Below are 18032 nucleotides of genomic sequence, written 5' to 3' on the forward strand. Positions count from 1 at the left end.
GATAAGGCAAAGATCGAGGTGATGATGAGTTTGCAACCACCAACAAACGTGAAGGCCATCAGGAGTTTCTTGGGTCACGCTGGGTTTTACCGACGGTTTATCCAGGACTTCTCAAGGATAGCAAGACCACTCACCAGACTGCTCTGTAAGGAGATCAAATTCGATTTCGACAGTGAGTGTCTAGCTGCTTTCCACACCATCAAGGGAGCTCTAGTCAGCGCACCTGTTGTGCAACCACCAGACTGGGACCTACCCTTTGAAATCATGACTGATGCAAGCGATTTTGCAGTTGGAGCAGTACTTGGGCAGCGTAAGGACAAGAAACTTCATGTGATCTATTACGCTAGCAAAACTATGGATGAAGCTCAGTGCAGATACGCTACAACTGAGAAAGAGCTTCTGGCTATTGTTTTTGCTTTCGAAAAATTTAGGTCCTACCTAGTGGGATCTAAAGTGATTGTGCACACAGACCATGCTGCTCTTAAGTACCTGCTCACAAAGAAAGATGCGAAACCGAGGTTGTTAAGGTGGATTCTTCTTCTCCAAGAATTTGATCTAGAGATAAAAGATAAGAGAGGTGTCGAGAATGGGGTCGCTGACCATCTATCCAGAATGAAGATTGAGGACGACACAACTCTTGATGAGGAACACCCAGTTGAACACGTCAACGCGATTGGTCTGTGTTACGCGGAACAATCTCCAAGAACCACATCAGACTGCTCCAGCATCGCGGAACAACCTCCGAGGAAGGCACCCGATTGTTCTCACATCTCAAAACATCCTGTCGCCTTGATCCAAAAGCAATATCCTCACCTCCCATGGTTTGCTGAGATTGCGAACTATCTAGCTGCTGAAAAGCCACCACTTAAGTTCACAGGAAACGACAAGAGGAAATTCCTGAGAGAGGCAAGGCGTTATGTTTGGGATGAACCGTTCTTGTACAGACAAGGCAAGGATGGTTTATTCAGAAGGTGTGTTCCAGAGGCAGATATCCCAGGAATTCTGCACCACTGCCATGGTTCATCTTACGCAGGTCATTTCGCTGCATTCAAAACGGTTTCTAAAGTCCTCCAAGCAGGGTTCTGGTGGCCGACTATGTTCAGGGATGCTCAAGCCTACGTAGCCAGGTGCGATGCATGCCAGCGACTTGGGAACATCAGCAAGAGGAATGAGATGCCTCAGAATTACATTCTAGAGGTTGAGGTATTCGACTGTTGGGGAGTCGATTTCATGGGACCATTCCCTGCGTCCTTCAAGAACGAGTACATCCTTGTCGCCGTTGACTACGTGTCTAAGTGGGTAGAAGCAGTAGCAAGCCCTACGAACGATGCAAAAGTGGCGACTAAGATGTTCAGCTCAATCATATTCCCAAGGTTCGGAGTGCCTAGGGTCGTAATCAGCGATGGTGGAACACACTTCATCAACAAGGCATTTCAGGGCCTTTTAAAGAAGAATGGAGTGAACCACAAGGTGGCAACCGCTTACCATCCACAGACGAGCGGACAGGTTGAGGTGTCCAACAGGGAGATCAAAAGCATCCTGCAGAAAACTGTCAACACTTCGCGAAAGGACTGGTCGCTTAAGCTGGACGATGCGCTATGGGCCTACAGAACAGCCTACAAGACGCCGCTAGGACGACTCCCTACCACCTTGTGTATGGTAAAGCATGTCACCTCCCCGTCGAGCTTGAATACAAGGCTGCATGGGCAGTCAAGCTACTGAATTTTGACATCAAGCCAGCAACCGAGAGACGCATGATCCAGATTCATGAACTGGAGGAGATAAGGCACCTCGCCTATGAAAGCTCCAAAATCTACAAAGAGAAAACCAAGGCCTACCATGACAAGAGGATCATTGCCAGACAATTCGAACCCAACGATAAGGTCTTGCTTTTCAATTCGAGGCTGAGATTGTTCCCAGGGAAGTTGAAGTCTAGATGGTCCGGGCCTTTCACTGTTAAGGAAGTTCGACCCTACGGAGCAGTTGTGTTATTAGACAGAAAAGGCGACGAGTTTGTAGCGAATGGACAGCGCGTCAAGCACTACCTTGCTGACTCCACTATCGCAGAGGGAGAAGAAATTCCCCAAAGCGAGCCCCCATCAGCCTGATCGATTGATCCAAGTCGAGCTAATGACTTTAAACAAGCGCTTGGTGGGAGGCAACCCACTGGTCAGTACATACATTGTCCACATAGTCTGTTCTTTTCCTTTTCTAATTTATTTTGCAGGTAAAAAAAAAAAATCGGACTCTTCACTCAGAACAACCAACGGACTGTTCTTCTGTTAGAACAACCCATCGACTGTTCCAGGTAAGTGTTCCGAACAAAAAAAAAATAAAAAAAAATCAAGAGGATAATTTCGGGAACAGTTAGGGTTTTGCCTATTTAAGGTTTCACTCTTCACTTTTCCTTTCAGTCCGCCGTACACTGATCCCCCACTTGCGATTTTCTCTAAACAAACCACCAAATCTTTGATTCTCAACCGTTTTAAGTGGTTTTGCTTCTCATTCGTTTGGAATCTCGAGTTCTCTCTGTTTTTGCAGATCACTTCACCAGTTTCCACAGGTAAGAGGCCCGACAATCCCGACCAAATCGCAAAAACTCGGTTTGCAAGTTCATTTCTAACCGCTTTCATAGATCGATTCTTGTTTAACCACTTGATTTTGATCTCCACTTGTGCTGTTAGGGTTGATTTAGAATATGAACACTCTCCTATTTCACGATTGCGATTTGAGAATGAAGCAATAAGGGTTTAGATTTCAGTTTGATTTGGTTGAAATTTGTTGAAGTGAACAGCGGTTTGCAGTTCGCACAAGGAGAGATGGGAATACTTCGATTCCATTTCTTCTATGTGACATAATAGAACTAATGCTTGGTCTTGTTTGCCTTGTAGATGGCAAGAACTAAGCAATCCGCCAAGCGAACGAGAGCCACGTGCAGCACGCCACCCCCGCAAGTGCAGCAACAAACGTCCGCCTCCTACCCATGGCCCCGTGAACAAGAGGGTGAACTGATTGATCTCGACAGCCCATTGCTCCTGGACTTCAATTGCGAGGGGTGGGATAAGGGGACAGCAGCGCGTTACAACGCCCTCCTCCGAGTTGACATGCTACCCACTCGTTTTTGCCACGCGGAAACTTTGGCTGATCTTGGGATCGACGAGGATGTATTCGAGACGCTGCACGCCATCGGGATTGCTCCTCTGTGCTACACAACGCACGAGCTCTACCCAGACCTTGTTCGCCAGATGCTCGCCACAGCCACGATCACTTACGAGGATTCCGACGCACCCTCCTACGCCAACTGCTCGTTCTCTTTCATGGCAGATGGAGAGTACTGCTCCTTGTCCCTCGACAAGCTCAATGAAATCTATGAGATGGCCACTGAACCGAAGGGGGTAGCGGTGGCGAAAAAGTTCTCTCCCTCTAACGCCTTTTGGGACTGCATTGCAAATGGGAACTTCACAGCCGGAAAGGTCTACCAGTCGCAGATTCGGAACCCCGCGCTTCGTGTCATCGCGAAGATCATCTCAAACCTCCTGTTCGCTAAGGATCTGACCTCGAAGGTCACCAACGGGGAGCTGCAAACCCTGTACACTGGTATTGAGGATGAAATTCGCGCCTCTGGTTCCGGAATTCCCATTCAAAAGGTTAAGACGAATCCCGGTTTCAACTTCATGACCATGATATGCGAGCGGCGACAGTGCCTTATGCACGGCTCGAAGAAGAAAGACAGGAGCGGCAGCCTGCTCACACCGCTTTTCAAGCATTTCGGCATTGATCTCACCAAATACAGCGTCAACAAGGAGGTCCAGTACCTCGACATTAGGTACCTAATGGCGTGCCACATCATGCGAGATGAAGAGACCTACAGCTTTTTCGATAAAGCCGGAACTCAGCTATTCACCAAACTGCCTCACCCCGAGATCACCAGGTTCAGCGTGTTTGAGAACATACGGTTTCTTCCTCCCCCCGAGCTCCTTTGCACTGATCCACGTGCTGCGGTCCCTGACGAAGACATGGATGATGTTGAGGACATCACCCCTGAAGCCGACCCATCGTACGACCTCGGAGAGCTCGCTGATGTGACCGATGATCAAGCTTACAGACGCTGGATGGTGGACTCGCAGCGAAAAAACAACAGCCTCATGCGGAGGATACTCCACCTCGTCACTGGGGGATGCATTGGAGGGAGCGCCCAGCGCCAGTCTACGACAGATCGCCCACCAAGATCCCACCGACCAGGCAAGGAGCCCATGGGAACTGGCCCTTCTTCAGAAGAGGTTCATCGCTCGCGCAACAGGCGATCCTTTGACCCAGCCGAGAGCGGCGAGTCCGACTGAGTCCGCAAGGACTATCCTCTATCCATTGTTCTATCCATCTGAACTTTTTATTTTTATTTTTTTATGTTTTATGCTGTGTTGCTTTTTGGCTGACCTCAGCTTCATTTCCACCAGGGATGGTGTCGATTAAGTCTGGGGGAAGCACTGTGTGCTGAAACTCTATTTCTTTGTTTCTTTGTTTTTGAGTCAGTCCTTGCGTCATTTGGATGTTTTATCGAGTCAGTTTAGGATCGAGTCAGTTAAAACTCTTGTGGGAATTAGGACCTTGTGATATATTCTTTTAACCACCTCGTGCTCTAACATTCTTATCCAGTGACCTTAGCAGTGATGAAAGAGCCCATACTTGGACCTGGAACACCCTTTGACTCATCTCATTTGACTCTCCAGAAGCTCTCATCCGATCAGGTTACACTGGGTAGACTCAACTCCACCCCAACTTGAACCTAATCTTGACTGAAATTCTTCTTGTTATGGGCACTAGATCAGGGAAACGAGACCAACGCTCAGGGCTTCTTATTCTTTTAGCTAGTTCCAACCTTCTACCTAAGCCTTTATTTTCACCCTCATGCACTCTGTTTTTCAATATTATATGTGCAGATATGTGCAAAAGGGCCGGAGAGGATAGGATTGACACAGCCCCTTACTCGTTGACGCCTGACACTCAGAGAGAAGAGCAAGCAGATTGAGAACAGCCGACAAGATCAATCCTTAAAGAACGGAACAGTCGAAGGCGCATGGAACAATGGCACCCCGTGAGAAACAGAGGATAGACCCCCAGCGGCTGCAAAACATTCGTCCCGATACCTCTCTCCATCTCCACTCAAAAAAAAAAAAAAAAAAAACTGAATGCTTTAATTTATTTATGATGGAGAGGGTAGATTCGAGATGCATGCTGCTGGAAAAGGGTGAGCAAGAAGTGGGTACAGATTTTGGAGGAATAAAAAGAAGTCAAGAGCCGGAGAACAGTGGCACGATTGATCCACACTGTAGAACAACCCAATCCGTGAGGCAGAGATGAGTAAGGGTTGTGGGCTTCAACAAATCCGTCCTCTCTTGCTATTTTGCGCGATATCCTGCATGCACTCAAACACGGTAACCCCTAAACACTCTCAGCTCCACTGTAAAACAGCCTATTCCTTATCAACCCGTCTACCCTGAATAGTGCTTGTAATGAGAAGCTCACGCTGTTCTTAAATGATTCTTAAAGGAGTTTTGTCTCGATAGTGCAACCTTTTCAGGTATGAGATAGAGAGTACGGAGCTGATCTTCGAACAGCAATCGTGGGGTGTTCTGGTAAGGGTGTGCAATCTGATTCTACAGCTTGTATGGTTCAGAGATGTGTGGTAAGAGCATGGTTATTCAGAAGAAAGCGAGTTCCCACTCCTTCAAACCTTTCTCCCTGCTCTTGAGGCTTGGTCTTGTTCGAGGACAAACAAGGATCTAAGTCTGGGGGAATTGATATGTGGTGTTTTTAATACCAATACATGTGCACCTTGAGCTCATTTTCAGTCCTAATTCGTGTTTAATTTACATCATTCCAGGTTAGGAACAGGTGAAAGAGTAAAGGAGAAAGTTTCAGGAAGTCAGATGCTGTTTTGAAGGATTCAACGTGGAACAGTCATTTAGAACAACCCAAAGGTTGCTCCCGAAGAGATCAAGCATTAGACTGCTCCCGATCATTAAGAAAACTTCCTATTCTGGAGTTTGCCCTAGTTTCGACTTTCTCTTTCTCTTATTCTCCTATCACCAGCGCCTCCCTATAAAAGGGGAGGCTATCGTTTTCTTAAAGACACACTAGTTTTTACAAGAAACCGAGATTGCTCTTTTGGATTTTACGCAACTTGTAAGGGAGAAGGCTCCATCTCTCATTCTCACGAGAAGATTACCCTGAACCCTTTGTCTTTTTACTTATTTTATATGCAGTATTATTCAGAAATCTTGCATGTGTCATCCTGCTTTATGATTGAGTAGTAGGCTAAGCTTGCTTAGGGTTGTAGGGTGTTAGCCGCATGAACTGAACACAAATAAGTGATCTCAACTATCTTCATTCATATTGATCTTACTGCCTGCATTGAACTGATCACTTAATGTTGGATCTATGATTTAATCCTCTAGCTAACCGTTAGGAAATAAGTCGACCTATATTGAATGAGCTTAGTATCCCTAATCAGCGAGAGTAGATATTAGGGTATTAAGTGAACTAATCAGATCTCGCATCTAAAGCTTGCTTTCGCGTCTTGTTCCAAGCGAGAGCTTAGGATTCAAGGCCGGCACGCATAGGGAATAAGATCACGATAGTGAGTTGTTCCAGCTGAGTGATCTGAGTTCTAGACCGCATTTCATCGCACTTGAATAGTTGTTCAGTTCTGCAATTAACATCCGATCATTGACCCTAAGCCAGCTTCATTTAAATTGAATTCAAATTACCTAGGCATTCTTGTTACTTTTGTCACAATTAATTCTCAAAACCCACTTGTTTCTCAGCTTGACATTGAACTCATAAGAGTAAAGAGTAAACTGGTCCTCTGGATTGAATCTCAAATATTACAATTACCACTGTTAACTTGACAGTAGCAAGGATTCATTTTTAGTGTATCAGTCTACCGGATGCATGAGTATCTGATTATAGCCGGAGAACGCGTCCATGAAGCTCATCAGCTGGTGCCCCGCGGTGGCGTCCACCAGCTGGTTGATATGAGGTAGCGGGTAGGGGTCCTTTGGACATGATTTATTGAGGTCCGTGAAGTCAATGCAGACTCTCCACTTCCCCTTCTTTTTCTTGACCACGGGGACGTTGGCTAGCCAGTCTTGATGCTGCACCTCACGAATGAACCCCGCGCCGAGCAGGCTCTTGACTTCATCGTTGATGATCGCATCTCTCTCATGAGCAAATGATACCACTCAAATTACCCTAAGGAGTGTTACTCTCATCAAAAGAGGTTCAGATGTAGTACTTAGGGATCGAATCCACAAGGAGCTAGGGAACAATTAAATCTAGTGTTTATTAATTCTAAGAGTTGTAAATGTTTAAATGAAATAGCAATAGTAACAATCGAAGTAAATAGTAAATGTAACTTGGTTGGAAATGATATTAGACGCAGGGCCACTATTCAGGTGTTGGAGATTATAATATCTATAGATGCCTATTTGTCGCATGCATGATATGTTAGAGCTCAACCGCTCAACTCAGTGATCATCTGTCGCATGTTTCACTAGTTAACAAGCTAGATCTTCAACGGTTATTATCTTGACAACGAAAGAGTGTCGATCGATGGTCCTATATGGACGTCGACCGATACACCTTTACCTACGTCGACCGATAGTCAGTTGAGGACTTCGATCGACGGGTTCTAGCCAGGCCTATGCGCGAGTATGATATGCCCTATTAAGATACTAAATTGGCGGTTAGCCCTCTCTAGCAGTCCTAATATGATAGATAGATGTCAGGATGGGATAACAAGGGTGCTTGAGTATGCAATCCTATGATCATGTTCTAGTTAGCAAGGCTAAAACAAGCAATGAATACAAATCTATCATGAATATCACAACAAGAAAGATCTATAGTTTGGGGCTAATCCCACAAACCTATCTGAACCCTGGATCTAATAAATGAACTACTCAGACATAGCAAAGCAATTCATGACAATGAAGAAATGGAAATTCATAGTATAGATGAAAAGAAATGAAAACAAGGAGTTCCAATCACAAGTGATCTTCTCTCCAAAACTCTCTCTCTCTCTCAAAGTAAAACTGTAACAAAAAGCTCTCTCTGCCGTCAAAACACTTAGGCAGTATATAATCTACTAGGTTAAAAACTCGTCAGGGCATTTTCTTAATTTAGCTTGGACTTGGCTTCAAGTCCGCTGGATCCAAAATGTCGCATGTCCAATGTCTCGACATCGATCGATGGTACTTGTGTACATCGATCGATATTAATCTTCATTTGTCGAGGCATCTCATGGTGTCGCTCGACAGCACTGGATGTGCATCGATCGATTGTTCTTCCTCTCGTCGACCTCTATATGGTCAGCTTGGATGAAATGTCTTTTAAGCGCCAAAATGCTCCAAAGTCATAGCTTTACTCCGAAATGCACCTGAACATGAAAACATACCTAGAAGAGTAGAAAACATAGATATATATATAGTAAAACACCTATATACCATGGATGAAAACGGGTCAAATCCAAGGTATATCAGCAAACTTCCGTCTCTTTTGTCTGACGGGTTGGTGTAGGGGATCCACCTGCAGCTTATGCATGATGATCTTTGGATCGATCCCAAGCATCTCCGCGTGGGACCAAGCGAAGCAATCGGAGTTAGACCTGAGGAAGTGTATCAGTCTTCTTCTCAACCCTTCGTTAGCTTGGAGCCGATCTTGAGATGTCGGGTCTGATCTCCTTCTGTTAATGGCACCTCATCCATTTCTTCTACCTCCGGTTCCTCGGTGTGATGAGCCAGAGGTTTTCTCTGTAATTGCTATAAGACCTTGGTCTTTCCTTTCAGAGTTGTCTGATAGCAGGCGCGAGAATATTCTTGAGCCCCTCTGATCGCCTTTGTGCCCCAAGGAATAGGGAACTTCACCAATTGGTGAAGGGTCGAGGGGACGGCCCCCATTCTGTGGATCCAGGGCCGTCCTAAGATCATGATTTAGGACGAATCGCAATCAACCACGAGGAATTTGGTTGACATGTTGATTCCTTCGGCGTATACGGGGAAGATTATCTCCCCCGCGGTTTGCTTGACTTCCCCGCTGAAACCTATAAGGGGGGTTACCTACGAGTTAGAGCGCCTTCCTCCAACCCCAGGTCCTTGTATGCGGCCTGCAAGATGATGTTGCCTGAGCTTCCATTATCTACCTGTATCCTTTTTACCAGGCGGTTTGCTACAGTGAGCGAGATAACCAGCGCGTCGTGGTGAGGAGTGAGGACTTTCTCCTGCTCCTTGGCCGTGAAACTTATTTCGTCCGTCCCTAGGAGCTGGCGTTTTGGCTTGGCTGCTTCTAGGCCGTGCTTGGATTTCCAGGTGCGTTTCTTTGCGGCTGCATGGCTTATGCCACTGACTTCCGAAGCACCCGCGATGAAATGGATCACTCGGTCCTGTCGTGGTGGGGAGACAGGAGCAGCTTCAGTGGGCTTACCTGTTGTCTCCTTGCTTAGATTTCTCTTGCCCATCTCGGAAAGGAACTCCCTGAGGTGCCCTTTCCTAAGCAGCTCGATGACCTCGATCATTAGTGTGACGCAGTCCTCCGTTTTGTGACCGTGGTCTCGGTGGAAGTCGCACCAGAAGCCAGTATTCCGGAAAGAGTTGGGGGCTTTCATCTTCTGAGGCCACTTGACCTGCTGGCTGTTGGGGTCAAAAACGGTCATGATGGAATTAAAACCCGAAAATCTTCGGAAATCGTATTTCCGAAAAGATAGTAAAAGAAAAATATGATTTTCGTAAAAATCAACCTTTACGAAGAAGTATCCTTGAGGGCTCAAAGCAAACAAACCAAGCTCGGTCATTGCGCAACTACCGCACATGCGCACTGTCCGGTCGTTACGTAGCAACCAAGTCCGAGCCGAGCTTGGTCGCCAGACAGCGTGCATGTGCGGTAGTCGCTACGTAGCGACCGGGCTCAAGCCAAAGCTCGGTCGCTACGTAGCGACCGAGCTCTTCCGAAACATCGATACGACACCAGTCCATGCATTCTCGTCAAACCTTCGATGTTATCTCCCGAAGACCGTAGCAAACTCGGTTCATGTTTTCCGCTATTCTAAATCATCGATCAAACTTTGCGGATTACAACCGCGGAAAGATCGTTCTTTATCAAGAGAAGTCGCAGTAAACGCTTCGAGTCGGAAGACGGTCCAAAGGGAACTAAAACATGACTCGAGGCCCATCCTATGATTTCTTAACCAAAAGCCCATAAACCATAGCACGGTTTACGCTTGGCGCGCAAGGAAGGATAAATGTCAAGTTTCCGCGGATAAATACAAAATTTTGAGGATAATTACGAAGATCGGGAAAAATGGAATATCTCTATTTTATGCTATGACGGCTTAAGGGCAGAAGAGTAAAAGCGTAAACCGACCATGGAGCGAGTATATAAGGAGTCCTAGGCGAGAGGCATGGGAGGGAGACTTTTTCAGAGCAAATTTAGCACTTAGAGCATTTAGGCAAGTTTCCGTTTTTGTTATTTCGAGCTGCGACTCAATTAGGTTTAGCCGTCTTAGGCTAGAACTAGGAATTTCGTCGACAGCTCTCGAGCCCAGGCTTATACCTTGTTGTAAACGCTCATACGCAAATTCGGAATAAGATCTACTTTGCTCTCTTTTCGATTTCTTATACTTTATCGTTGTTATTCTCGTGTTCTGATTGCTTGACGTGTGGTAATTAAGAGATATCCAGGTCCACTGGGAAATTAGGGTTTTCCTAGTTTCCTTATTTAAACGAAAATCGACAGTGCGAATTTCGGTTCCCACACTGGCCCATCTGCCTCAAAACGTTGATAAGCTCCGGCCTTGAGACGGAGAGGTGAGAGATGTCTGGCCATGTGGACACTACCATCCCTTCTTCCTTCTCGATTGGCTGGTTCTGGTACCCGCCCCGGTTTTGATTCTTGGAGTCCCTAGCTGGTCTTTGAGAGGGTTTCTCGTCTCGCTCGGTTCGGTTTGGTCTGATCGTCTTAGGATCTTGCTTTTCGTGCGCCTTGGCACAACAGGTAACGTCTTCCTCCCATTTGACCTGCGCCAAGGATCGAGATAGGACGTCTTCCATGGTTTTGCACTGGTATTTGGTCAGCTCTTTGTAGAGGTCTCCGTTGGGGCGAAGGCCTCTCTTGAAAGCAGAGATAGCAGTGGGGATACTGAATTTGGGGATAGCCACCTTTTCTTGATTGAAACGGGCTATGTAGCCTCTCAGGGGTTCAGCTCGATGATGGAGGATTTCGTAGAGGCTGTTAGAGGTTTTCTCCAGGTCCCTGCTATTGGAGAATTGTTCCATGAACTTATCGCTGAGAACTGCGAAGGAAGCTATGGACCTGGAGGGCAAGTTGATATACAATTGCAGAGCAGGTCCGGTCAGAGTGGAGCCAAAACCTTTGCACATGGTAGCTTCGTGTGACCCTTTGGGAAGTGCTACAGCGAGCATCCTCTGTCTGTATTGGGCGACGTGGTCGTCTGGATCAGTGGTGCCAGTATACGCCTTGATACTGGGGAAAGAAAAATTCATGGGCATCTCGATCAATTTGATCTCATCCGTGAAGGGAGTGTCGGCGTAGGAGTCGGGGTTGCTCTTCCGTATGGGGGGAGCTACCCCTAGGAGTCTCTATACCATGGATTGCATGGCGTCGAGCCTATTAGAGAAAATCTGGTGAAGGTGAGCGATTATGGGAGACTCCGCTCTTGCTGCTCCATCTGATGCTTCCTTATCAGGCTTGGGTTCCGAGTCGCTGTCCTCCCCGTCATAGGTCTGAGCGTTCTTAGCCTTTTTGTCGCGTAGATGCTTCTCCTCCCGGCGCTGCAGTTGGGAGATTCGTGAATGCCCTAGAGTTAGGTATTTCCAGAGGCGGCATGGGGCGAACCTGAGTCCGGAATCGACGCTTCTTGTTGCATGCTGTGTTAAGGGCTTGGTTCTCGTCTCGGAGGGTAAGATACTCCGATTCGAGCTGGCTGAGCTTCTCGGCGCTCTGCTCCAGTTGCTTAGATGTTCGTCGAGTTTTTCCTTAAGGATTTGGAACTCCAAGGACAGCTCGGGATTGATATCTTCCCAAGCTCTATGTAACCCGGTTACTTGACCTTGTAGGTCATCGATTTGTCTTTGGAGTTCAGCCTCTCTCTGAGTTGCTTTGGGTAGCTCGTCATGCTCATCCACCGCCATTATCACGTAGTTTAGTTTACTCTCCTCCTTCTAGCGCCAAACTGTTAGGGGATTTTTGTGTAGGATCTTTGTGAGTACCACAGAGAGATGGACAAAGCTAGTATTTGTATAGATTTCGTGAGTATTACAGAGAAATAGACTTGCAGATATGTTTTATTAGATAGAACAAGCCGGAACTACAATGATTGGTCTATAATCTGTAAGTCTTGAAGTGTCGATCCCTTGCTTTAGGGTTTAGATCCCCTTTATATAGTCTTCCTAAGGCGGCCCTTAGTCGGTTAGAGTAGGTTAAACTCTTCTATATTCGGAAATATGGAAGGTTCTCTTTATCCGAAGTTTTCCATTTCCCGGAGGAAGGGGGCAATCCTGGGACCGGGCCCGAAAAACTCCATAGCGGGGAACCGGGGTTCCTTCCAGCGGGGATCCTGGGCACCGGGGTTCCTTCCAGCGGGGATCCTGGGAACCGGCGTTTCTTCCAGCGGGGATCCAGAGGCCGGTGTCCTGCCTAGGGTCTGGAGGAATTCAATACCTGAGTATTTTACCCCAACAAGTTTTGCGCTAGAAGGAGAGGAGTAATCTAAACTACGTCATAATGGCGGTGGACGAGTAGGATGAGCTACCCGAAGCTACCCAGAGAGAAGCTGAACTCCAAGGGAAAATCGATGACCTGCAAGGTCAAGTAACCGGGGTGCATAGAACTTGGGAAGAGACCAATCCCGAACTTTCCTCGGTGTTCAAGATCCTGAAGGAAAAGCACGGTGAACACTCCAAGCAACTGGAGCAGAGCGCCGAGAAGCTCAGCAAGCTCGAATCGGAGAATCTTACCCTCCGAGATGAGAACCAAGCCCTTTACGCGGCGAGTAACAAGAAGCGTCGATTCCGGACTCAGGTTTGCCCTATGCCGACTCTGGAGACTCCTAACTCCGGGACAGGCGCAAATCTCCCAACTTTGGCGCCGGGAGGAGACGCATCAACGCGCAAAAAGGCCAAGGATGCTTAGACCTACGTCATGGAGAACAGCGACTCGGATCCCGAGCCTGATAAAGAAGCATCAGACAGAGCAGCGAGAGCGGAGTCTCCTATGATCGCTCACCTTCACCAGATGTTCTCCGATAGGCTAGGCCCTGAGAACTTTTCAGGACCCGGAGACTGCATGGGGACCCGAAGGTTCTTAATAACCCAAGGGTTCTGATCTAATAACCCTGAGGTTATCTTTAGACCCAGAGTTCATAAGAACCCAAAATATTTGGTTTTGCAGGGACCGTACTCCGCCTTCCTAGGCAAGACTACTACCGGTACCTGTTTGGATTTCGCATTCTGCCGCTCGGAAGCTGGCCACTATCGAGTTCCTATGATGTATTATACTTCTGCAGGAAGTCACTGACAGGCTTAGAGGGTGCTGGTGTGGATGTTATGACCCAAGTGTCAGGCTTACGATGCTTTCCGCATCTGGAGAAGCAAGATTTAGATTGCTCTTTGTATTTTACTGTACTTTTGCATTGAATATATGCCTTGTGTTCCCTGTATCGTGTAGCTCATAGCGTTTTGATACAAGTACTTTTCACATTGGTACTCTGGGGACCCCGATGCGCATTAGGCTGCACAAGGGTTTTAGGTAGTTTTGACAGCATACTCAGGCTTGCGCAGACCCATTCCTGCTTTATGTCTCATACCCATTGTTAGGGGATTTTTGTGTAGGACTTTTAGAGTACTATAGAACGATGGATAAGCTGGGTTTCGTACAGATTTATAGGTATTTCGTAAGGGTTTATGAGAGATTAGAGAAAAAGAGACTTGAAGAGATCTTTATTGAGTAGACAAGCAAGGATTACAAGTATTTTTTGTATGAACCCTAACCCTTGCCCTCTAAGTATAATCTCTAAGCCTAAAAGTGTCGATCCCTTATTATAGGGTTTGGGTTCCCTTTATATAGTGGTCTATAGGTCAGTTCTTGTTGGTTGGAGTAGATGGAAGTCTTCCATATTCGGAAATATGGAAGATTCCCCTTATCGGCAATTTGCCTTTTCTTGGAGCTGGAGGCGGTTCCTGGAACCGATACTGGGGTACTCGATACTGGGGACCCAAAACGCTTCTGGAACGGGGATCCGGAGATCAAGGTCCTGCCTGGGGCTCAGTGGAAAATGATACCTGAGTATTTTTCCCCAACAGTTTGCCCCTTATTTCTCGATTTCGTCATCGATTTCGGGGAATAACCTGTGCACTCAAGTCAACCGGGGTTGCTCATTCTCAGCAGACATCCCTCGGGCTGGACACCGTTCTAGGAACTTATGTCTCGGGTTCTTTATTGGCTATAGTCCTACTCTGGACCCAAGCGAGAGACGCAGAGAACTCAGTCTTAGCGATGTTTCCTTGGGTTCTTGAAGGAGGAGTCTGGAGATTTGATGATTTCTTCCGGGGGCTCTCGACTTCGCCGGCTTGATACAAGGTTTCGCTGAAGAGAATATCCGAATATTTTCCAGGGAGAAATGTAGATTCTTTCCCTTTCCGAAAGATTTCTTCATAAATATAGGAGATCCGTTGATATCTCACGCGCCGAAGGAGGGCTATTTGAATTTTTAAATCATCTTGAGATCCGAGGTTTCCAGAGCACGCGATCTTGGCCTTTATATGCTTCGGCTTTTCCCCCATCTTCTTTACATCCAAGCCGACAATATCTTTACTTCAGGTATTACATTTTATCCCTCTATTTCTTTGCTACTGAGAATTTCTCTAGGTAGATCGAGCCGTCTTAGTCAGTTAGGGTTAGAGATTGACTTCCCTACGATCCTCGCGGCTTGTTGAATAGGACCGAAGGAAATGGTGAACTGGTGGTCAGTGAACCTGTGGATGTCTCTTCGTGGAGAAATGGTGAGGCTCTCGGAAAAGACTTGCTTCAGATGACATTCATTGTGCCATACATAGTGCAGACCAATGAAGCTTAAAATAACAGATTTATATGTACATGTTGAGTAGGTTAGATTACAAAGAACGATGGTTATCAATTTGAGGAGTTTTAGATTATGAGGCTGTACCTTTCGTCGATCAGTAGGAGCTCAAGGCGAATGAGAAAATTTGGCGGTGCAAATAGCCAGAGAAGAAGTGTCAGAAGTAAAATCATAGCATATACTAAGACCTCTTGGAACAGAGCATTACCGCGTCTCCCTCACCGCAAATAGCACAGTTTAAGATTTGTTTCATACCTTTGCTAGCTCCATCGTGAGGAATATGAGTTCTAGATTACTGAGATATGAAAATAACAAACAAAAGGCTTGAGCTGGCTTTCCTAGCTTCCAGAAGTCCTCTTGAGTCACTGTAAGCACCTGATGACACACAGATAACCGGCTAACTAATGAGTTTGCAAATCAAGAAAAGATAATGCTCAGCTCTTGGAAATATCATTCCTACATTTGGGTCATCTAGTAGATAAGGAGCTTGATAGAGCACAACCACCTGCAAAAATTGTTTGTTAATTTTATTATCTAGACGAACTGAAGATCACATGTATGTCTTCATTGTAAGTCTCTTTTTCTAGAGTAAAGCCAATAATTAGAGGCACAAGATGATCAAAAGCATAACCCTAGCCGTATAAGTATAATCTCTAAGCCTAAAAAGTGTCAATCCCTTATTATAGGGTTTGGGTTCCCTTTATATAGTCGTCTATAGGTCGGTTCTTGTCGGTTGGAGTAGATAGAAGTCTTCCATATTCAGAAATATGGAAGGTTCTCCTTATTGGCAATTTGCCTTTTCTTGGAGCTGGAGGCGGTTCCTGGAACCGATACCGGGGTACCCGATACTGGGGATCCTGAGCATTCGTAAAACAGGGACCCTGAGGTCTGGGTCATGCCTGGGGTCTAGAAGAAAGTATTACCTGAGTATTTTTCCCCCAACAGTTTCCCCCTTATTTCTCGAATTTGTCATTGATTTCGAGGAATAACCTGTGCACTCAAGTCAACCGGGGTTGCTTATTCTCAGAAATCCTTGATCCCATGCAGAGATGTGGTAGACATGCTTCAATGGGCATGTGTTTGGTCACTAGTTGTGCCCTTGATTCCGATGACCTTGAAGTGGATAATCAGAAAGAACCACCATGTAGGACCTAGTAAATGCTCTAAAGGCGGACATCACTGTCGCGAGGGATCAAGTTGAGCCTGTAACACTTTCTTCTTCTCCTTTAAAAGGATGAGAGGTTGCCCCCATGGTGGGGATTGGTCGGAGTTGGCCGAAGGTTTGGCGGAGAAGCTAGGAGCGTCTGTATAAAAGTTGATGCTTCTGCTCATACCCAAGATGCTTATGCTGCCCATGCAGCTATACTCAACCTTAGTTCAGGCAGGACTACAGTTTGCATTTCTTGAGGCTCTATGGTTCCATGAATCGTGTGTAAGAGTGTAGGGGCCAGGACCCAGGAATTCTGAGAGGGAGAATCTTGGCGATGTAAGACCCGATCCCGGCCGACTAGGCCGCGGTCGATGCCTCACGTCACTCAGTCCATACCCGGACCAAACCTCTAAAAATTTTGCCCTTTATTTAAAATATCGCCCATTGGCGAGGGCTAACTCAGATCCTAGCTCAAGACTACCTTAGTCATTCCCTAGCTAGATCCTTTCGACTTATGCACAGCGGAATAGTATCTACTTAACCATTGGTCTATAACCAATATAATACTTGTATGGTCGAATCACCTCGGCTAATGGTTAGTATACTCAACTACCAGCTAGCTCCAAGGTCAATCCCGATCCCAAATCAAGGCATACAAATCTGAGGTTCCATTCCCCTAACCATTCTATCTAGAGCTATGCAACATTGCTAGATCATACCTTTGCCACACCCACGGAGCTTGTTAGCTCATCGGCCCAGCTACTCTAGCTGAATGAACTCATAAACCAGCTGATCGAGCTGTCACACTCGAACTGAGCTAGGACCAAGCTATGGCCAGCTGCCATATACTGCGTCCAGCTCCTTTACACACACAAAACAACTCCCTTAGGTACTTAGTCATTCAGCCAACCATCCCCACAGACATAAGTAACCCTTGAGAAGTCTTCAAACAGCTAAGGACATGCATCTGGCCCTTACCGGCTCATGCACTGTCCCACATCCTTTTGCCTTATCAACTTATGATACCAAGTCCAGCTCATGGACTAACAATACCCATCAGATCCTGAGTCAATCAACCAACCACCCCACATGACTCAGAACTGATGAGTCTTCATACTTCCTAATCAGTCATGGAACCATGTCCCACTGAAACTGATTAGTGTTTCTCTTACCACCGGTACATCCTTTGATCAATCAGATCAGACACCTTGATCCATCATCCAAGGATCAGGTCGTCCATCCTTGCCCATGATCAGATCACACACGGCCTGCCTTACCAACACCAAGGTTGATAACCAGCAATTCCTTATGATCAATATCATAAGTGACAATATGTTCCAGCACACAAACATATGATCAGACATCCTAACACAAGGATCTGACCCCAATATGCCCTCAGGTGCAATTTCGACCCCAAGCAAACCTGCTCCAAAAATCAATTAAAATTCATGACAATTCATGATAAATCATAACTAAGAGAATGGTCCAATCAGATTTCCCAGAACCGGCCTCCATCCCCATAGATCTCGGCCAAGATCAGCCAAAACGGCCCAAGGGACCATCTCTAAATCAATCCCTAAAAACTCATTAGGATTCATGATAATTCACCACTAAGAGGATTCCAAAGTCAGATCGCCATAAATCCATCAGGAAGTAGGAGATCCGGACTTAGCTGCCAAACCAAGGCCATGGAGGGTTCTTCTGAACCGGCCAAGCCATGGTTCAGTGCTACTATGT

The 18032-nt window shown here is 46.3% G+C and overlaps 4 protein-coding genes across 4 annotated transcripts; 2 read left to right on the plus strand and 2 right to left on the minus strand.

The window, feature by feature from the left end:
• Positions 1-1668: 1668 nt before the first annotated feature.
• On the plus strand, positions 1669-6926 carry LOC125575944. Its single transcript, XM_048735424.1, has 2 exons — positions 1669-2563; positions 2892-6926. Exon 2 carries the CDS (start codon positions 2892-2894, stop codon positions 4338-4340), a length of 1449 nt encoding a protein of 482 aa, XP_048591381.1. The 5' UTR covers positions 1669-2563; the 3' UTR covers positions 4341-6926.
• On the plus strand, positions 1755-2108 carry LOC125609254. The gene has a single exon (XM_048780459.1). It carries the CDS (start codon positions 1755-1757, stop codon positions 2106-2108), a length of 354 nt encoding a protein of 117 aa, XP_048636416.1.
• A 2183-nt stretch (positions 6927-9109) lies between the features above and the next one.
• LOC111201969 lies at positions 9110-9658 on the minus strand. The gene has a single exon (XM_022694321.2). The coding sequence runs from the start codon at positions 9656-9658 to the stop codon at positions 9110-9112; it is 549 nt and encodes a 182-aa protein (XP_022550042.2).
• A 449-nt stretch (positions 9659-10107) lies between these two features.
• On the minus strand, positions 10108-11558 carry LOC106412986. Its single transcript, XM_048780526.1, has 2 exons — positions 10811-11558; positions 10108-10223 (listed from the first exon to the last, which is right to left on the minus strand). Exons 1-2 carry the CDS (start codon positions 11556-11558, stop codon positions 10108-10110), a joined length of 864 nt encoding a protein of 287 aa, XP_048636483.1.
• Positions 11559-18032: the final 6474 nt, after the last annotated feature.

This window comes from Brassica napus, chromosome A1 (assembly GCF_020379485.1).
Source record: "Brassica napus cultivar Da-Ae chromosome A1, Da-Ae, whole genome shotgun sequence".
Taxonomy (NCBI): domain Eukaryota; kingdom Viridiplantae; phylum Streptophyta; class Magnoliopsida; order Brassicales; family Brassicaceae; genus Brassica; species Brassica napus.

Excerpts from the sequence above, each read along its gene's own strand:
- LOC125575944 (XM_048735424.1), top strand. The coding sequence starts at position 2,892 with ATGGCAAGAACTAAGCAATCCGCCAAGCGAACGAGAGCCACGTGCAGC.
- LOC125609254 (XM_048780459.1), top strand. The coding sequence starts at position 1,755 with ATGATCCAGATTCATGAACTGGAGGAGATAAGGCACCTCGCCTATGAA.
- LOC106412986 (XM_048780526.1), bottom strand. The coding sequence starts at position 11,558 with ATGCCCATGAATTTTTCTTTCCCCAGTATCAAGGCGTATACTGGCACC. Across the intron at positions 10,224-10,810 it reads CAACGTTTTGAGGCAGATGG|GATGGGCCTCGAGTCATGTT; the intron begins GCCAGTGTGGGA and ends AAGAAATCATAG.
- LOC111201969 (XM_022694321.2), bottom strand. The coding sequence starts at position 9,658 with ATGAAAGCCCCCAACTCTTTCCGGAATACTGGCTTCTGGTGCGACTTC.